At 34.4% G+C, this 21,773-nt stretch overlaps 1 protein-coding gene across 3 annotated transcripts; it reads left to right on the top strand.

Moving 5' to 3' along the window:
* The first annotated feature begins 5,907 nt into the window (after nucleotides 1–5,907).
* Nucleotides 5,908–20,830, top strand: LOC145673860 (uncharacterized). 3 transcript variants are annotated; one of them, XM_081743638.1, is made up of 4 exons: nucleotides 5,908–6,047; nucleotides 11,669–11,727; nucleotides 14,505–14,832; nucleotides 20,718–20,830. In XM_081743638.1, exons 1-3 carry the CDS (start codon nucleotides 6,033–6,035, stop codon nucleotides 14,812–14,814), a joined length of 384 nt encoding a protein of 127 aa, XP_081599764.1. In that variant the 5' UTR covers nucleotides 5,908–6,032; the 3' UTR covers nucleotides 14,815–14,832; nucleotides 20,718–20,830. The 3 variants fall into 3 exon arrangements, with proteins under 3 accessions (XP_081599764.1, XP_081599765.1, XP_081599766.1); XM_081743639.1 differs by having other exon boundaries at nucleotides 14,505–14,837; nucleotides 20,718–20,828; XM_081743640.1 differs by lacking the exon at nucleotides 5,908–6,047 and adding an exon at nucleotides 6,098–6,214.
* Nucleotides 20,831–21,773: the final 943 nt, after the last annotated feature.

Raw genomic sequence — 21,773 nt, 5'->3', positions numbered from 1 at the left:
GGGTATCTTGGTCCACTCCCCAGACCAAGACGAAGCGCTTTTTTTTAAAAAATTCGAATCAGGGGGTGTTTCATGGGAGCGTTTACCAGGACATGTAAAAGTAGTAAGAAATGACCGATAGTAGTGTCAAATTCATAGTTTTCGGGATCTCTGAGATCAATGATGACACTTCCATTAGCGATTAGTTTCAAATTCAGCTATCATTGTATGCTGGCCGGAGGTCACCTGCGGGGGAAGGGATACCGAGACCAGAGATGGAGTGGGTCAGTGGGTCAAGTGGGTCAAGTTTTCTGAGTGGGTCAGTTGGTCGTGGGTCAACGTGTGACCCACTGTGACCCACTACCCACTGTGATCCACTACCCACCGTGACCCACTGCGACCCACCGACTCTGACCTACCGACTCACTCTGCTTACTGCATTGTAGACAGTATCTTCTGAAGACTGGTAAATTTGTCTGTGTTTTACTTTAAAGACCTTCATTTCCCTTACCTGAGGGGAGTAGGCTATATCTAAGTGAAAAATGAACTTCAGGCACTTTTGGATTTGATATTTGTAATTGTAATAATAGCAATAGGACTTATACTACTACTTATATTTCAGGCTTGTCAGTTTTTAGAGAAGCTAACTACTGTAAAAATACATTTTTGAATCATTTTAATGTATAAATTATTATATAAAAATTAATGTAATTATGTGTGCCTGATCACAACGGCCAAATTGCAAAGTCAAATGAAATGACTTTTGGAATATAGTTAGGCCTTAATCCAAACTGGGATGTTATATTGGTTTCGTTATAATACACATCCTAAAAAGGTAGTGAGGATCCGAATTTTTGCGGAAAAAAATGAGTATCTCGCGAGCCGTTAAACTTACGAAGCTGAAGTTCAGTGTATTAATTCTTTATTAAAAATAAACAAAATCTGTCCTAGCATATTTAAATATATATATATATATATATATATATATATATATATATATATATATATATATATATATATATATATATATATATATATATATATATATATATCCTTTATGGGGGGGGGGGGCTTTCTATATTTGGAAAATTGGAAGTGAGTTGGTTTGTAAAAATAATCAAAAACGATCGATATTAGTTAAGAAAAACAATTCAGAAACAAAAAATGCAGTGCTTCGCTTCATATATACATTGCTTTCAACTATAATAAATGCTGAAGCTTATGTTTATTATATGGAGCGCTTACAGCACAGGGCAATCAATCCATAAAGTTGTGAGAAAAATAGACATAAAATTGTATGCATAATTACGAGTATATGGAAAATTTTATATATTTCCTTTACGTTGGTCTACTTACCTTGATTTGTGACTTTCAAATTTCATCCCTTTTTCCACTGAAAAGTATCTATAATTCAACAAGAAAATAATTATACTATGATAATTTAATTGAAATCCATCGTAATTTGGCCCATAACAAACAGCAATGTGGTAATTGAAGGGGAAGAAGGGGGAAATTCCCAGACACCTCTGAACGCTTCTCTGGAACCTCGTACCCTTTTGCCTTCTAGGGGGAAGGGAACTTGGTAATGACATCAAACCTTCATGTGTAATTACAAAAACTAATTTTTTAAACAAATAAAAAATTATCAGTTTATTAGGCTTTAATTGATAATTTATGCACAAGATTCCCTATCGAAGGTGTGGTAGATGAAGTTTCTGTTCTCCATGAGTCGACATTGCCAACTGACATGGTCGATATGGAAAAGATGTTGTATGGTGATAGAGAGGTGATACTTCTTGCTGAGTATTTCAAAACTGACCGAGAAAAATCGTTATCAGACTTAAGTCTAACATGCAGATTATCGAGTATTACCAATTTCCACAACTGAGTGCGAACGGGGATTTCCCCTTATGAATTTACAGATGACTGACATTAGAAATAGACTAAGTGCTCAAACATTGTGTAACTTGTTGTTCATCAATGTTAATGGCCCACCTCTAGACAAGCTCAAAGTAGACGAGCTAGTTATTTCTTGGCTGAAGGATGGACATCATTCCGCTGCGGATGATTTACGACGAAAAAGTCCTGGAGGTCAACAGGAAATAAACTCGATTTCAGATTTGTTTTAAGGTGGCAAATTACGAGTTATGGAAAATGTATACTTGTATTACTAATGGCTTATTTGTGTTGTTCAACTTTGTACCTTTCTAATAAGTCTCTTCTTTCCTTTCTATAAACTAGAAGGTAAACTACTTTAAATAAATATTGATAATAGTTGTAATTATGCATATTTGTAACTTAAATTTTAGTGATTACACAAATTACAATTATGAGTTTAACGGGATGTGTAACAGTAGTAGAAAATACCCCTTTTTTTCTTTCGTTGTTCAGTTTGTTTACTTAGATATTTTATCTGACTCATGCGAAGAATGAGTATTTCAGCTAATTTCTCATAAACGTAAAATTAGTAAACAGAAATAAAGGGCAAACATTTGGAAGAGTTGAAATGTCCTTCTCGAAGGGGGGAAATTAAAGGACAAAGAGAAAATTACACATTGTAAAATTTTCTGAGTTTTAGGGCAGAAATAAAAGACAGCACACGGGAGTTTGGACTTTCCCATCTTTTCTTATTATAATTTTTCCTCTTGAATACAAAATATTGCAGATTAGTACAAGTTCATCTAATTATTTGGAAGTTTGTTGGTGAAGTTTAAAGGATCTCAATGACCATGTGTTTTAGGACGTATTGGATAGTTGCGTCTCAATAAGCGTGCCACTTAGAGAGAGGAGTCGGAATTCTCAATGATCGAGTGCCTTAGAGAAAAATGAAATGAAATCTTTCAGTTTTACGTCTCATGCTAATGCCGGTTAGGCTAAAGGAGACGGTGATTATGAGAAATGAATGAAATGGTGGAATGAAGAAAGTGAGAGGAAACGGGAGAACCCCGAGAAAACCCACGAGCACGGTGTTTGTCCACCAGAAAGTCGACACGGCGCGAGCTGGGATTGAACAAGGAACCCCAAGCACCGAAAGTGAACGCTCTACCACTGAGCCACCGCGCCCCTCTAAGTGCCTTACAGAGGTAGTAAAGCTTAATATCCATGCGCCTTAAAAGCTATAGATTTTCGTCTCATATATCCTCGCTGCTGAAGGTGACGCAAAATATTTAGTTTAAACGACGTTGGATTAAACTAGGGATGGGGAAAACCGATTTTTATAAAAACCGGAAACCAGTTTCTAGAAAAAAACGAAACCCGAAAAACCGACATTTCAGTTTTCACCGAAACTGGTTTCGGTGAAAACTTTTGGAAAGCACATAAAACTATTTTTGTTGAAACAGATTCGGTTTTCGGAAAACAACGAAACTATTTTTGTTGAAACAGATTCGGGTTTCGGAAAACAACGAAACACCATTCTTGTCAGAAATAGAACAAATTTTGGGAAAAAACCGGAACCGGTTTCGAAGAAAACCGAAAACGTATCCGGTGAAAAATCAAAACTGTTTTGTAGAAAACTGATAAGCGGTTTTGGTGAAAACCGAACCGGTTTTGAAAAAAAAACGAAAAAGGTTTTTTGAAAATTTTCAAAAAAACGTTTTTGTGCCACCACTATTTTAAACCTACCAACCCTGATGCTGATACTTAATGTATTGGTTTCATGAAATGATGTTGGATGATTTCCAACATCGGTTTTGTTTAATCTATGAGCCAAAAGAGGCATGAAATAAATGGTTGTTTTGCTTATATTTGAGTTTTAGCATCGCAGATAATGAAACAAAAACTATAGCTTAATATATGGAACCCGAACAATCTGAGAGCTCACCTGGAATCGAACCTAGATCTTCCACATTGAAGGCACATAAGTAAGCATATAGTAACAACCACATTCTTATTATGAGTAGGATAGATCCACCGACCCACCACACTATTAGGAATAACGACTATTGTTGTCTAAGTAATTGTGATGATTACTAATTTAGATGAAAAACTGTTATTAACACGCAAATCGTTTTAAAACAACGTGTTCAAGCAAAAGAAGAGATTGTTGACATTGATTTAAAATAGAGTATCAGGTTAAAACACTATTACTCACATGTAGAGGAACTATTTTACTTGCAAGAAGGCAAGTACACTCGAAAATCCTAAAGATATTAGAGTTGAGTTGATTTTGAGTTTAACATCGCTTTTAGCAGCTAGGTTATATGAGACGGGATCTACTGATTAACGTGGAATCCGAACCACATGATCTCCCTTCGGGAATCGAACCCGTGCATCTCGGGACAAATGCTCTTACGCTAACCGATTAGCCACGAAGAAGCTCAATAAATATATTAGAAAATGTATTATTATTATTATTATTATTATTATTATTATTATTATTATTAATAATAATAATAATAATAATAATAATAATAAGAAGAAGAAGAAGAAGAAGAAGAAGAAGAATGTATCGTAATGTAGTACTCTGATACCACAAAATATGTTGTATTTTTGATAATAATATACTTTCCGCACTGAAATAAAAATTATTCTTATCATTGTTAAAACACCTAATTTTAACTGTTTTTTCTCTTTTTCAAGTTGCTGAGCTAAGGAAAAATGTCTTTATTTATTTACACCTATTACTATTTTTTCAGGATGATATCACAATTTTTTACTAAAATTGTTTTATAGTGTTGTTCTAGTTCTACTGGAACTTTGTTACCGTGTTGTCCTTATATGTCACACATATAACCATCAAAAATAAATAAATAAATAAATAATAAACTTAAATGTCCGGAATTGATTTATAATACTTGCCTGTTGACAGTAAATATTTTAGTATGTAAACATACTATCATTCGTGGTCTTAGCCCGTGACTATTTATTAAATCTGATATATTCCATCTATGTCTTAATGTTCAGCTAAGTGTACAAAGTTTATATTCCAAATTAAGCTTGGGTAATTCAAGGTCACATCTTCTTAAATATCACCGTTATTGGAACTGCAACTAGTAAAATAATGAAGTGTTTTTAACTTTCAATTTTTTTTCAATAAATAGTAAAACAAATACATTAACAAGAATTTTAGGAATGATCCAAAAAATGGATCAAACTATTGCTATCTTGGCCAATAATTTTAGGAGTGATCCAACAATTGCTTCCAAATATTGCGATCTTGGCCAATAGTTAGGTTTTGGATCAGGGGCAGCAAAATTCTTGAACGGGCCCCTAAATCAAGTTTTCGTATTTTCTGCGGAAAAAGCACATCATACTGAGTTAAGTGATAGTTTTGGTTTTCTACATTATGTGTAGTTGTCCAGATATAAGGCCTACAAGAAAATTTTTGCCTGAAATATATTGGATCTTTTGAAAAAAAAAAGTATTTAGGAAAATATTCTTATCTTACAATGTTTCTTTACAATCGTGTCCATTAAAACATCAACAATGCTTTCGCGTTTAGAGAATAAAGTATCAATTATTTTTTTTTTTTTTTTTTTTTTAAGTAACGATCTCAAAGCTTTCTTTCTTCACGTAAAATTTATGTTTTACAGTCTTGCATTCTACAATTGTCCAAAAGTTGATTGAATGGCAGTAAGATAAATGATTATTTGTGGTTACGCTATACTGAAAATAACTGTTTCTTTCGTGTTGAAGTCTGTGGTGCGTTCAAACAAAGCAAAAGAAAAGAAAAGAAATTATCTTTTTTTTAAAAAAAAATCACTTTCTCTTAATGAGCAAGAAGGTACATGCTCTTCCAACAGCCTAATTGAAATTATTAATTAGGGCATAATCGGATTTTTAAATCAGAAACAGTACCAGGACTTACGTTACTTCAAGAAACAATTGGTGCATTTTTTTCTAATATGATGGGCGTTCTGTTCCTGGTGTTCTTCAATGTCTTAATCCTGTTGAGGAAATGTAAGCGTGTCTACCAGTCACGCTCTACCAGATGTCTTACGGGAAGGTGAAGTTTCACCTATAAAGGTTCTGATCACATACTGATCAAGTGTAGTTCCTCCGTAACACCGTACAGCTCCTCCAGGGTCCTCAAAAGCCCACCGTACTTGAAAATGAGGACTACAACGGTAAATGCATATTAATTTTTGTGAAGTGTGCAAATATTGTTTGCGGAAGAACGTTTGCAAGAAGATAGGTTTTTTAGAAAAGTGAAAGGTTTTCTCAAAAGGATTGCGTTTGTTAGTTTACAGTGGTGTCTTTAAGAGTACGGTAAACTAATTGTGGTTCTTATCTGGTAAATAGAACATAGCTATTATTAGTGATGGTTCCTTTTGTTTTGCAAAACTAGTATAGTTTAAACAAACGCGTATGTGGTGAGTAATTCAATACTGAAGAAGTGTATTAGAATACAAAACTGGCCATTTTGTGAATATATGATGCTAGTAACTTCAATTACAATTAGTATAACATAATGTAACCCATATTCTGCTCGGTCAGACATTTCTCGATAGAGATGAACGTAGCTTTCCAAAGTTGCCTATCCTGAACCTGGTCTTATCTATAGATACTGTACTGTAATATATTGTACTTTTTTCTCCCTACGTCTTGTATTGCTTTAATTTCGGCATTCCTATGGATATTTCTGTTTTTCTTTTCTAACTTTATTCGTATGACTAATCCTATTATCATCTTCTCAATTTTTAACAGTTTACGAACATCTTTCTTTTCATTTCCAACTTTTCTTATTTTTTTTTTTATAAAACTGTGCAGCCATTTAGTTTTTACCATTCTTCTGTAGCATCACATTTCATAAGTATCTATTCTCCGTTTTCCTTTTCTCCTAGAGTCTAAGCGTCACATCTACACAATGACATACTCTGATCACAGTTCTTTACGCTATACTGGACAGCACTGACTTGATGTCTTGGGCGCAGAAATCGCAGTCATTTATAAACTAACACAACACTTCATTGACATATACTCACAACAACAGTTAACCAAGAATAAATCATTTTTTAACTAATGCTCTTCGTACTTGGAAATATAACGATTTGATACAGCATATTGGTAATTATTATATCTCAGCCAGCGAGCAAATCATTGCTATCGGGTTATATCACTGTCTATATCACTGTTTCTACAAAAGTCTTCATTCATTAAGCTATTCTGGATTTCTTAAATTGTTTGGACTTATTTCACTTCTTCTTTTACTCAGTGAATAGCAGGAGTCGTGAACTTTTCCTACCAGCCAGATGATTACCTATTTCGATCTTGAATTTCCTGGTGATCTCATCCGTTGCATATCTTATAACTTAAAACAAAATGATTATATGCAGGCTATAAAACTACATAAACTGACTAACATAAAATAAATGAATACTCCCAATTTTCATGGAAAGTTGAAATTTAGCATAATTGTAGCTCTTCAGAACAGGAAAATTGCCAACAGTGAACACTTTTAGTTTTTAGAGGATCTAAAGAGAGATGTAAAATTCCCCCATGTTATTCAAAAGGGTGTGTTAGATCTATAAGCACATGTTTTACTTACTTAAAATTAGGACAACAAACTTGAAATTCGGTAGGTGAGTACGTTTTTGCTGAAGTTACCTAAGTAAATCACCAAAAATAACATTTTCCAACTTAAAGTGGTTTTATGGGGAATTGAAAAATCTTTCTCATGTTACTTATATAGGAAATCTTCTAACCACCAAAATGTTTAGGCACTTTCGACACGATTAGAACAATGAAATTTGGTATGAGTGTAGCCTTCCGAGATTAACTCACTGAAAAACATACCAAAAGTGAATATTTCTCGTTTTTATGCGGTCTAAAGAGGGAATGAAGAAATTAACATGTTTAAATGGGCGTTTTCTTCAGATACAAATATTATCATTTAGGTAGTTGAAATAGGAAAATGAGCTTAAAATTGGGTAAAATTAATTATCTAATACAGGAAATGGGCCTATAAACAGCACGAAATTCACTATTGAAGCAAACACGGGGTGAGGGGCGAGGACATAGATATAAATTATAAGCAGAAATATCAAAGATCTCTTTTATTAGTTGTTTTAAATATTTATTACTTATTTTTTTTATTGTAGACTTTTACGTTTAGGAATTACTATAGATTATGTTCTTTACTTCCTTACTTTGTTTTTTTCTCTTTCTATTTTTCTTTATTTTTCTTTGAGTGATTCAATCAATACTGAAAAAAATGATGTATAATGTACGAGGTGCAGTCAAAAAGTTCCCGGAACTTTATTGTAGCTCTTTATTATCACAATATAAGTAAAATAGTGAACTTCGAAACACACACACTTGCTGGAAACACAGACGAAGGTTTCTGTCGGTATCTTCAGAAGTTCAGCCGTGTCTTTCGATGTCTTCGACGGTTTCGAAATACGTACACTCTAGTCCAAAATTATTGTCGCATGACTATAAATATGTTGTTGTATCAATATAATTTGGTAATGAATTCGCCCGGTATTTCTTATAATGTTAGTACGTGTATAAACGACAAAGACATGCATGTGCCAAATTTCATGTCAAAAGATCAGTAAATAAGAACAATAAAATGAAAACAAAACTTTTTTCTCCATTTAGTAACATTTTGTTTTACTCATTCTAATTTTAGTATTTATAATTCTTTTGCTATGAAATTTACCACAAATATACATTTCCCGATTATACACATAGTATCAGTATTAAAAGTACCCTGCAACATCATTATCAAATTATATTCTTACAAGAAGACAGTTATAGATATGCGACAATCATTTTGGACATGAGTGTACCTATGTTGTTTTCCTTAAAACGTTGTCGCCGTAAACTGACTTTAAGGCTATTAAAATAGGTATCTGAAGCAAATTTCCCCATTTTTTTTTTAAATAAAAACTTGATGTTGGCGTGTTGCTCAAACTGTGACAATGCAAAAGCTGATCACCACATACTCGTCTGTTTAGGTACACTACTCGTAAACTGCCTGTTTGTAACTAGGCAACTTAAGAACTGTACTGGACAAGATTAATTGTGATGGCACCACAAATGCCAAAAATATAGCAACATTCCGGGAACATTATGACTGCCCCTCGTATGTCACTGTCTGAATGATTTACTGGAGTCAACAGTTAGTATGCTTACCCTAACGTAACTGCAAGGAGCCAATAAAACTCGAAGAGGCGTCTAGTTTGTTTCACGTCTCTCTGAAAGGTATTTTACTTCAAACTGGAAATTAAGAGCCGGAACAGAGGGATAAGATTTGAGATACAATGTATAATTAAACACAAAGAAAAAAATATGTGAGGCGTACATAAAACGTAGGTTGCATGCGTAAATCCTGTAGTTTTTGGACTTAACATACAACTATATGTAACATGCTGCCAGAAACGTATAATTGAAGACGAATGTTTTATAATAATTTCCATGTAAGTGTTTTACATATACGTACTTTCCATATGAAATAAAGAATTGCATATAGGAGGTTAGGATCTCATATACAGATGGCCGTATATAACATATAGCTAACGTATGTAACATACGTATGCATATGCTATATGCGGAAACCTCTATATGTCAGACATCCTACATCGGCATGATATAACACCTAAGCAGGAAAATGCAGTGCATTTATAGCATATGGATAATGAATGCCCCGTACTTATTTCCGTAGTAAACTTACGGGTTCCGTATATTTGTACAATACACCGCTGTCCGGATAACGAATTTTTCTCAGTGTAGCTTCATTGCAGAGGCATTCAGATAAATATTCAATTAATGCTCCCCTAATATTAAAAGAATCACTCTGACTTCCTGTACTGTTAGCAAGCCATATCCGCTTACAGATTTTTGCATTGAAGATTTAAAACACATCATAAATCTTATCTAATAAATTCAACGTCTTGATATAAACGTATATAAGATATTGTAGATTTCAGTATGCAGTATGAATCATTCTTTATTAGCTTTATTTTGCCTTAAATTCGCAACTTACCTTATACATTCTAATGGAAGCCTTAAAACCAGAATAGTCCGAAAGTGTAACACACCTTAATAAAATTAGAACGGTGTAGAAACAGAAACAAATTAAGTGGGATCTTTCAGTTTTACATTCCACGTAAATGCTGTGTAGGGTAAGTGATACGGTGATGATGAGAATTAATGAAATAGTGAAATGAAGGAAGTGGGAGAAAACGGGAGAGTCCTAAGAAAACTCACGCACACGATACTTGCCCAGCACAAAGACAACTTTGTTTCAGTAAAAAGCTCGGAGTCAAAACCTAGTGAGTATGATAAGAGAGATGGGGCCAATATGGCAGGATACGTGAGGATTTAGAAGACCATATTTAGAGCTCCTGTATTGGATTTAGTAAGGTCAAATTTCTTAAATTGAAACCATAAAATGTGACATGATATTCTGGTAGCGTTCCTCTAAAGAAAGATATGATGCACCTTCACAAGACCCTGTTCAACAAATACTGCCACCTAAATAACTTCTTTCCTGAACATGCAATGAGTTTGTGGCATCTTACTGTTGAACTTAGGAGAGTAGTTTTTTTTTTTTTTTTTACCAGATTTAAAATCAAGCATCCATGTCATGAACGGGATTCAAACTCACTTTAATATTTTAAACTACTTGACTACGTCAGCTGATCATAATTACGAGGCGCGTTCAGAAAGTAAGTTTTCCTAGAGCAGTAAACACGAAGAAGATTCAATGACCTTGAGACGATTATGGCCACAGATACAACAGAGGTGACATTAGTTTTCGACTTATTCACTACTGGAATTCAGATACATATCATGCAGTGGAGTCAACTTTTGTATTTCCTTGTCGTGGAAATCAGCCGCCTGGGGGTGGAGCCAGTGTATGTCATTCGTCAGCCATTGTCTATTGCTATCAAAATGCTACCGGCCAGGTATTTGTTGAGGTATAAGAAGAAATGAAAATTGCTCTGAGTAAGGTCTGGCTCATATACAACCAATATTCTGCACTCGTTCTACTACGACGTGTTTTACCACCCACCATATTGTTTGGATCTCGCTCTCAGAGATTTCCTTATCTTCTTACACCTCAACAAATTTATGTCCAGTAAGTATTTTGATAGTCATGTACAATTGCTGACGGCTGACATACACTGGTTTCACCCTCAGGCTGCTGAATTTGACGACATCGGAATACATAAATTAATCCTATGCCATGGCAAGTGTCTGAATTCCGGTGGTGAGTATGTTGAAAAATATTATAACCTATGTTGTATCTGAAGCAATTAACGTTTCAAGGTTATTGTGTCTTCTTCGCGTTTACCTCCCTAGGAAAAGTTACTTTCTGAACGTTCCTCGTAATATTGTTTTATTCCTCCAGCTCACTCTCTCCCTTGATATATATTGGACATTGAATGTTAGAAAGATAGGTAGAACATACTACTTTAATAAGAATTTGTACATGTCTTCAGTTATATGTATTAACCGATTGTACAGTCAGCGACAAAAGTTCTTTGCGTTTGGTAAAATTTGTCTTCCGAATAACGGTGGTGTGGCTGGAACGTACAATAGTGGTATGCTTGGAGCATACAGAAAATTCACTATTTTTAATTTACTGAAAACTGTACTTAAATTGTCCTTCCATTCTGAACTTATTCACGAAACTAATTTCATCAAACGGAAATAACTTTTGTCGTTGACTGTACAACAAACATAAAAATAAATTAAATGATAAAAACAAAATTTCCATTGTTCTTTATATTTCCAGCTTGTGTGCATTGGGTTGGTAGCTATGGCCATGCTTCTCGTAGAAGTTGAGCCAAAAAAGTAAGTACATCGCTTTCTTATGACATTTCATTGACAATTACTGTATTTCGTTTGGCATTGTGAAGGAAGCCACATCGACAAAAAATATATTTTTCTTTCTTCAAACTATAAGGGAATAAAATTTATCCAATGTTCGAATTGCTTACACTCGAATTCTACACACAAGAATTAATACATTTTGTAAGATTTTACCTTAATTTGGAAGGATACTGTATATTTTACTAATATGACTTCCTCAAAATTTGTATTTCTGAAGTATCGAAGAGTTATTCAATAAATAACCGGAAAAGTTATATAAAAATACAAAACTTCAACAAAGTTTGTGCTTTTTTTTTTTGTTATTTTTAGTGATTTCCTCGAACTATTATCAGATTGGCCTATCATACTCTTCAAACATTCAGGTTATGGGGAATATAATATTGGTCATAATTGGTTTCCTTTTCTTCATTAGTAAATATTCCATGTATAAGTTACTGAAATTTATTGATTCTCTTTATTCAAACAAAAATTCATGGACAACACAATGACCATTTAGTTAAAAATTGAATAATTCTTTCTTTTTTTCGATGGAAGGTTAATGAACACAGTGGGCATTTTTGTTTTCCATTAAGAATCTAACTATACGTGGCGGTTGCAATTATATTCACATTTACACACATAAACCTATTCTTTACTGCGTGTCTCTTACCTATAGAATGTGTCATTAATGTGAGGTGTGTGGCACATCGTGCATTCTTTCTCATTAATTTCTAATCCTATAATAATGTCTATTGTATCTCAACAGTCAATAGACCGAACAAAGGAAACAATTACCTCACTTGAGTTAAAAGATTTCTTTCTCCATATTTACAATTGATGTAAAGATCGCTAGTGTTATTATCAAGAGCATTCGTATTGCTTCAATTATTACAAAAGTCAATTATAACAAATATAAATGATATTAATTATAAATGATATTAACAAATTCTTTGCAATAAAAGGCTAATAACAGTTAATATTGTTGGTCAATCATTTCTCATCAGAGAGTGACAGGTACTCACGTAAAGAAGCAAATATTATATTGGCATTTCATGCGTTTCCACTAAGCTTTTTGAACACTTATCTCAGTAATACGTTACTATTGTTTTGTCCTCAGCTACAGAAAAAAAAATCCAACAACGAAAGTTACTATTGTTTTATGCAAATATGCCTTTCAACTATTAAGATATATTGTTTTAAATAACCAGCTCAAGTTAGAAAGTATTTATATATTCAAAGTATAATATGCATGAAATATTTAATACCTATTTAACATGAAATTAATCTGCTGAATCTATATTGAATTACTTTGATCAAAGCGGTTTTAATTATTATTATGCTTGAAATTTTCAAACTGTCGTGGTCGTGAAACACAACAGCCACATATGCAACCAAAACTACATTTAGCTGGTTCAACTCTCGAGGTAGAGCTTCGTTTCTTGTACGACAAACATTAGGCCAGTGAAATTTAATGTTTCTCAATAAATTGAAAAATATCTCCATTGTTACAGAAATTTACACACAAAAAGAACCCAACAGACAACTTTGTTTCATTTTTTTATAACCCACGATAGAATGATTTCGTGTACGCATGTACTTCGTATATATAAATAAAGATTAATCTAGTTGTTCTAATCGAATCTGATTACATTTGACACGTTTCTTTTGTTTAGCTCATATAAAACATTTATTTATTACATTTCAGGCATCTTTGGCAAAATTCGCCCAAGAAAAATTTCTCCCAATTATTCGGGATTCCACTGTTGTGATGGTTTCCGTGACAGCGATAACCGCGATAATCTCGGTATTCAAGTATAAGGCAAACCGCATATTCACCAGAGATATGTAAGCCAGGCTGCGGCACGAGAAGATGCAGAGAGAGAGCCCTGAAAGCATTGACTTTGTACCCAGGCTTGCCAACCATACCATACTTTATCGTGATATACAATAACTTAAGCATTAATGCTATATACGATAATGCTCTTGTGGTAATAGGTGAATATAGGATAATTTTAGAATGCACACCTTGTTTCTCAGTTTTTAAATGTGAAAATAAATTATAGATGTGCATTGAATAGTTATAAAACGCCCAGACTCAGGTTCTTAACAGTCATTCCCACTAAAATAAATCAATAACGATTTGAGAATTGGCAAATAGCAACCCTGCACCCATTCCTTAAATTCAATTACATTTACCAGGAGGATGAAATGTTGTTGTTCAGAGCAGTGTTAATAATGTTTTTTTTAAGAAAAGAAAATGAGAATATTGACAGAGATTTGGAGTTCGAAGCTGAAAATTTCTAGATAAGTTTATTATATATTAATTGCTATTATTAGTAGTATTATTCTTGTTTCTATAATTATGACATGCTTAACGAAATATACGATAATTGTTTCTAATATACGATAATTTTAAACACGAAAATCTATAATTTCTTTCTCTGACTTTGCAACTCTGCTTGTGCCTCAGTCGCAACGTTGAAGAGATCTTTGTCTAACAACTATCCAGTAAATATGCTTAGGTGGCTTAATTGCATTGTTCACATTACTGAACCTCAGGTCGGTTGTTCTGTCATCTAATCAATATACATCCGGCCTAAGGCTTTATCACAAAATTTTACCCTGATCTCTTGCAACCCTTCCTACATTACAGTAATTTTGTTTCATAACATCAAGGAACTATAACATAAGTAGTGCATTTAAATATGAATGTTAGACCTTCTCCAATAATTCTTATTACATGTTGTTCTCCCCACCAGAAAGAAGATAACAATCCATGTACCCTACTACATCCACAAGCATACCCACCACCATCACAAGTATCATCATCATCACAGCCATGAGGTAACTCACGAACATAAGACTCACCACCACCATCATCACAAGGAGGAAAAGAAGGAAGAAAAGAAGGAAGAAAAGAAGGAAGAGAAGAAAGAAGAAAAGAAAAAGGAGGAGCCAAAGAAGGAAGAAAAGAAAGAGAAAAAGAAAGAGGAGAAAAAGGAAGACGAAGGTTGGAGTGATTGGTGGAAACAGGATTTTTCTAAATATGGACAAGAGATATTTGATTGATAAGTAACTACAAGCAAGGTAGGGTGAGTCACTCTCTACTTATGAATTAGTACAGTAACTTTTCAAAATGAATTCTGTATATTTTTTCTTCCCAGTCACTTCCGAAAATACGTTTGAATTTCGTACAAAGAATCAACGGTCACGTCAATTTTACAGGGTACTCACGCTTTGATAATTGAGCCACTTTTTATAACTTGAGGACACTGAATCCGTTTGAACTATTTATAATAATAATAATAATAATAATAATAATAATAATAATAATAATAATAATAATAATAATAATAATAATAATAATAATAATAATAATCTTATGATACTACTGGTACGATAGGGGTTTGAGTACATTTTCTGAGCAGAAAGAAATAATCAAACGGATAAATGCAGAAAATACATGAATATGAACATCACAATAGACACACATATTATAATAATAGCAAAGGAATATATTACACTAGGAAGAAACGTGTGTTGAGTACGTAAAAACGTAGGTTGCATGCGCAAATCATATAGTTGTTCGACATAACGTACAAGGATATGTAACATAATGCAGCAAACGTATCACTGAAAACATATGTTTTATAATACCTTCCGTATTCTGCATACATGTACTTTCTGTATTAAACAAGGAAATCCATATAGAGGGTCAGGATTTAACATACAATTTTACGTATATAATATACAGCTGACGTATGTAAGATTTGTATGCGTATGTAATATACGGAAGGCTGTTAGCTGTCAGACATCCCGCAGCGACATGAGTAGCATTTAAGAGGGAAAAGGACTGCCTATGTGGCATATGGATAATATATGCTACGTACAGATTTCCTTAGTAAACATAAAAATACCGTATATTTGTATAATATACCGCTCTCAGGATAACGGATTTTTCTCAGTGTACGAATAATGAGAATGACTGTCTAAGGTGAGAGTCGCAACAACTATTGCATGATAAGTACGTTCTAGTTGTGAAATCGTTAGACGAAAACTTAGAAAGATGATTTAAAGGTTGACGAAAATTGGTGGTATTAGCGTATCATAGAACAGCGTAATGATCTTGCAAGTTTTCCTAAGATATGCACCGTAAAAATTTCATAAACAAAATAAAAACGACACCTTTTGATTTAGTGCAATACAAACTTCATATATCTTGAATTATTTTTTTTTTTTCTTTTTAAATATTAACATTTTAGTAAAAGCAACCAGAATTACTTGAGCTACTCTATTCACGTTTTCATGGATCTAAAGATAGCGTAAGTTTGTGTACGGTACTAAATAATGTTTCCATTGCTCAACTTTACCTAAATTATTTACAAAATAACTTGTAGGATTGATTTCAAGTGATTACTGGATTTACAATAAGGCGTGAAACCTTCTGTGGCGTCGTTTTCAGATTTCAGATTAACTGCAGATAATAAGAATAGAATAATTTTAGGAATGATAAAAAAAAATGGATCAAAAGATTGCAGTCTTGGCCTATAACTAGTTTTAGGATCAGTGTCCACAAAATTTTAGAACGGACCCCAAATCGAGCTTTCGTATTTTGTTACGTAATAAGCACATCATACTGAGTTAAGTGATAGTTTGGGTTTGACTACACTATATGTAGTTCTCCAGATATAAGGCCCACAAGATTTTTTTTTAGTTAAAATGAATTGGATCTTTGGTCCAGAAATAGGATTAAGATTAGGAATTAGATTTTTGGGCTTTCCGCATCTATATTCATGTTATCCCTTCACGTATGAGGGACAACGTCCTTCAGTGATCACACTATCAGGGTATTGGGAGGAAGAAAGAAATGGGGTAACAACGAAGCGTTCTGGGACAACTATGTGAGCGATTATCCCGGTATTGGCCTAGGAAAACCGAAGGGGCTCGCTCGGACCACTATGCTATGTGGGACCACCATAAATAAATAAATAACTAGCAATACACTAAAATTACGGCCGAGAGAAGTCAATGCTATTTAGCTTACGAAACGCAATTAGCGGTAGAGGTAAATCGGAGATACTTAGAGAGACCAATAAGTCATTAAGGAATTGTTGTTTTTAAATATCAACCTGTAAAGGAACAGGAAACTAATAATAGTCTCGCTCTGGCGATAACACGTATATCAATGTCTAGGCGAACAGGTAGACGACCAATCAGATTGCTTGTGGATTATCATCTCCGATACGTAGTTTGAGGTCAATGCTCTGTGAGCCAATGCTGTGTATATTTGTGTAACATCGTGATAAAATTGTATATGTTATGAGTAGAGAGGGAACCATTAATTGATGCTAAAAATCGGATACTATAAGAGACTCAATTTACGATAAGGGACGTTATCGCTCCATATTTGTGACTTGGAAGGGCTTGGTGGGCCAAGTTTGCTATTTCTTTGGGCCGGTCGGGCCAAACTTGGGCCAAAAAACTCAAAAAGCTTTGCAGACCTGGTCTGGGTTGGCCCTAGGTACAATCGAGCTCGATTGAGCTTTGCCCGGAAAATTCGGCCGTGCAGGCCTTTATTTCATACTTAACAAAGACACTACAAGTACAGTGTTAAAGTTTCAAGTCTGTGGTACGAAACCAAAGAGGCTGTTCATCTGTTCGAATGCCTATCAGACTGTGAACCACCTTGTATTTTGGAACACTGTATTTAGAGATAAAAAAATAATTATTGGCAAATATTTCATAAAACAACTTTTAAAACAAGAGAGATGCGTTTGATATATCAAAATAATAATTATTAAAAATGATCTGAATTACGCTATAGGGTAAATGTGCCAGTCCTCGACCACCTACCTCATTTTCTTATGGTCCTTAATCGTTTTTCACTCAATGGAACAACTTAGAAGGATGCAAGCAGCGCACATGTGTTCTTAAAACTATATTTTATCTATACTTTATCCAAAACTGAGATAACTTAAACCATTTATGCAATATTAGTTGGAGAAACACCAATAACCGATTTCTTTTAGTGTTCGACCATTTTTCGTTAATGTTCGACCGCCTACTGTTTAGTCATCGACCACTACTCGGTTAATGTGCTTTTAATTACAGTATGAAGGCTAAAGCATAACTTTACCAAACTAATAGCATCTGTAGATGTTACATCATAAGTTTTTCAGGTATTACTTCGCAGTTTCGCACAATAGTCGCTGAGATTAAGTAATTTTGTGATAGTTTTGTCAAGAAAGGGACCACCAAATTCATTTAAGGCTCAGTGGAATGCAGCACCAAACATGCTTCGTCTTCTCTGAGTTGAAGGGGTATATACCCCATCTTCTAAATTCGTTTTTAATTACTAATTGTGTTGCTACCTTGTATATCACTCTTTTAATTAGTGGTGCAGAAATAACACGTGTAACATTTTACTCAGTTTCCATGTAGAACTCTCGAAAACGATTTGAATACTGATACGTCGCAGGGTTGAAGAATATGTGTGCTATTTAGTGGAAGGCAGTAGAGTACTATAGCATGGCTGGAACAAAATTCGCTTACTTCCATTGCCAAGTGAGTCTTGTGGCCGTCGATTAGCAGAAGGACTGGTTTCTTAATAGAGGGATCATTCACCCATTTTAGGAAACCGTTTGCTATCCATTCGTAGAGTGTTTCACTTCGCATCCAGCCGCTATCTGACCTGCCCTGCCTATGAAAATCTCTGAAGAAACTGCACTGATGACATCCTTTGGAAGATGTCTTACATACAGATATACGACCATCGGGGATACAATATCTCCTGCAGCGGAAAAAGTACAAAGCAGTGTTAATGTTTCTTTCTCGTTGCCCTTCACCTTGTACATATATTTTTTTTTTTCGCTTTGGACCCCAACGACTTTTCTAATTTGGGACACAGTTTAAAGCTGGATTCATCAGCATTAATTCGCTCAGAATCATTTAGAATATCAGATTGTCCCGTTTCTTTCAAGTATTTCTTAAGGTCCTAAAACCACAAGCGAATGTTTCCCTCGGTTACATCGTATCGCACCTTGTTCAATGTTTAGGGACACGATTTGTGGGTGTCTCCTCAAGTAAGTGTAGTACCAGGTTTCACCAGCTCGATTGTCTTTGAACGGCGTTTTGCGTTTTTCTGAATCGACTTTTTTTTTTTTTTTTACACTGTTCAGAAGATCGTATTTCTTCTGTAGAAAGCCTTTTGCTTACATTAAGGAGCCAGTTTGCTAATCCCTCTTCTTCTTTCTGTGTTAGGTATGGTTCTGGATCTATTTTTCGCTTTTTGGGACTGTGACCACGAAATTTATCCATCAGCGTTACCCGAGGAATTCCATAGATTACTGATGCCTTTCGTATGGAGCTTTTTTTTTTTTTTTTTTTTTTTTTTTTTTTGCGACAAGCCTCCAGAGCTTTTTGTAGATCCTCGTTTGAATAAGCTGGCAGTTTAAGCTTAGGCCTACTCACTCATTATCTCTGAAAGAAACAAAAATTCTTAAGAACATGCAAGGAAAACAGATGTATTCCAGACGTAAGGTGATAGTAGCTATTCCGCTAACAATATTTGAATGCGTTCCGCGACGAAGCGAGAATAGTATAGTTCAGTACTAAACGAATTAGACCAAATGTAATAAATTTATTATTCAAATTAAATGTCATACCCTAACAGTGCCGTTAATTTTCCATGAAAATGTTGGGAAACTACATGAATATTCAGTTACTTGAATTTGAATTTATTTTATGGCCTTTAAGCATCTACGGTTCCGACCGGGATAGGGTGGGGGAGAGGATGTTGGAAGTTAGACGGTCAGGGCCTATTTTGAAGATACAATCCCAGCAGCATTTGCCTGGTATGACTGAGGAAAAATCTGAAAGAACTCAGTCAAGATGGTCGACCGCTAGGATCGAACCGAGGACCTTCCGAATGCTAAGCCAACACTTTACTATTTTTTTCAAAATTCGTCTCAGCCGAGACGTTAAGCCTGAATGTTTCTCGAGCCAATTGGAGGTAATCCAATCCTGACAGGGACACGAACACAGAAATATCGAAGACAATTAAAATATCCTTGCTCTTGAGAGGGATTCGAACCCTCAGTGGATTGCCTCTTCACCATTACCACTGAGCCACTGCCATTCGGTGAATATCCATATATTAACGGTAAGACTCAGCAGATGATTATACAAATGTAAATTGATCACTGAATTAGTGTTTGAATTCTGCGAGAAAATACAAACGCAAAGCATGGTTGGACACTGAGAAAGAAACAGCTAATCTTCGTCCAGTACAAATGGACCAGTCATTGTCCGGCCACTACATTTTATTGATTTATTATTCATACCTTACAGTTATCACTAAAATTTAATTACTAAAATGTGCTCTACAGTTCCATGTAACAGAATAATATGTGCATTTCTTACCTGGTGAGATAAAACTATGGAAAAGCACAAAAAACAGGGTGCTGTCATTCCCATTTGCAACAGATTAAAGTTGTGGAAAACTCAGTGCGTCTTCCGTAGGCATACATTTGATTGGCTATTACCGAATACATGTGCAATCTATTTTGACAGTATCTTTGTGATTGGTTCAGAATAAGCTGCAATTCAATTATAACGGAAAAGCATGCTTTTTTTAACGGAAAATAAGCCTAATATATGGTCTTAAATTGAAAAGTGGTCGGCAACTAGGGGGTGGTCGAATACTGGCACATCCACCCTATTGTACTGTTAGATTTTGTAGATTTGTGGTGAAATACTTGACAGTGATTTATTGTAATTTTACTCTGTATTTTCTAAAATATATACTGTATAATTACGAAACCATTTAAAATATGTAATTAACATTGCCTTAAAAAATGAAAGAAAACTGAACGCGTTTAGTTTTATTTTATTTTATTTTATTTTATTTTATTTTATTTTATTTTATTTTATTATTTTTTTTTTATTTTTTTATTATTATTATTTTTTTGCAGGAATGCTGGTTTTTCCTTCGCCTGATTGCTGACATATACCTCATAAACTGCACCCCACTGCAATTATCATAATTATGAACATGTTATATTGTTTAATAAACATTATAAAAATTAATATTGTTTCTTTGTCTTTAATTGCGTTGTTAAAATACCCTATGGTTTCCATTCTAATTTGCTAACGTACGAGGTATGTACAAAAAGAAACCGAACTTTCGCTATAATATTTTTATTACTCAATACTTTAAGCACTGTTCTCTTGAAAATAGTCCCCTCTACTGGCAATACACCGTTCCCCACGTTTCTTCCATTTCTGGAATGCCTCCTGGAACGTATTTCCTAGGATGACGCACAGATCTCGTGTCACACTGTCCTGAATCTCTTATATGATTTGAAAACGGTTTCCAACGCACTGTCCTTTCAACGCAGTTTTAAGTCTGCGAAATAGGAAAAGGTCTACTGGGAATATATCTGGAGAATAGGGTGGATGGGTCACAACGAGAGTTTGATGTTTTACCAGAAAACTGCAGATGAGGAGCTAAGTATGAATATCGACGTCGTGCACAATCCAAGACTGGCTATCCCAGAATTCAGACTATTTCTTGCATACAACATCCCTTAACCGCTTTAAAATGTGATGCTAAAACTGTTTGTATACCATTTGACCACGTGATACAAGTTCATGATGGAGACTGCCCTTTCCAAACAAAAAAAACACAACCAACATCACCTAGAGTTTTGACCGACTATTGAGTTTTTTTTTTTTTTTTTTTTTTTTTGGACGAGGAAACCCTGAATGAATTGATAAACAGTTGAAATGTCTCTGTAAATAATTTGCCAATATTATATCAAACTTTCACACACATACGGTGTTCTTCAAGCTCTTTAATTGCCACCCTATCTTTAATCCGAAAAACAACTTTTGCATGTGCTCACTTTAGCTGTTGTAGCTCGGCGACTAACGATCATAGCTAAACGAAGTAAATCCCAATTTGTTATCTAAACCTACCATTAGGAGCGTTCAAAAGCCGCAGCGGGCCTCCTTTGCCAGCTGGAATT

Source organism: Thermobia domestica, chromosome 17 (genome assembly GCF_964235325.1).
Source record: "Thermobia domestica chromosome 17, izTheDome1.hap1.1, whole genome shotgun sequence".
Lineage (NCBI taxonomy): Eukaryota > Metazoa > Arthropoda > Insecta > Zygentoma > Lepismatidae > Thermobia > Thermobia domestica.
Note: the sequence above shows the minus strand (reverse complement) of the source record. Positions and strands in the feature narration are given on the sequence as shown.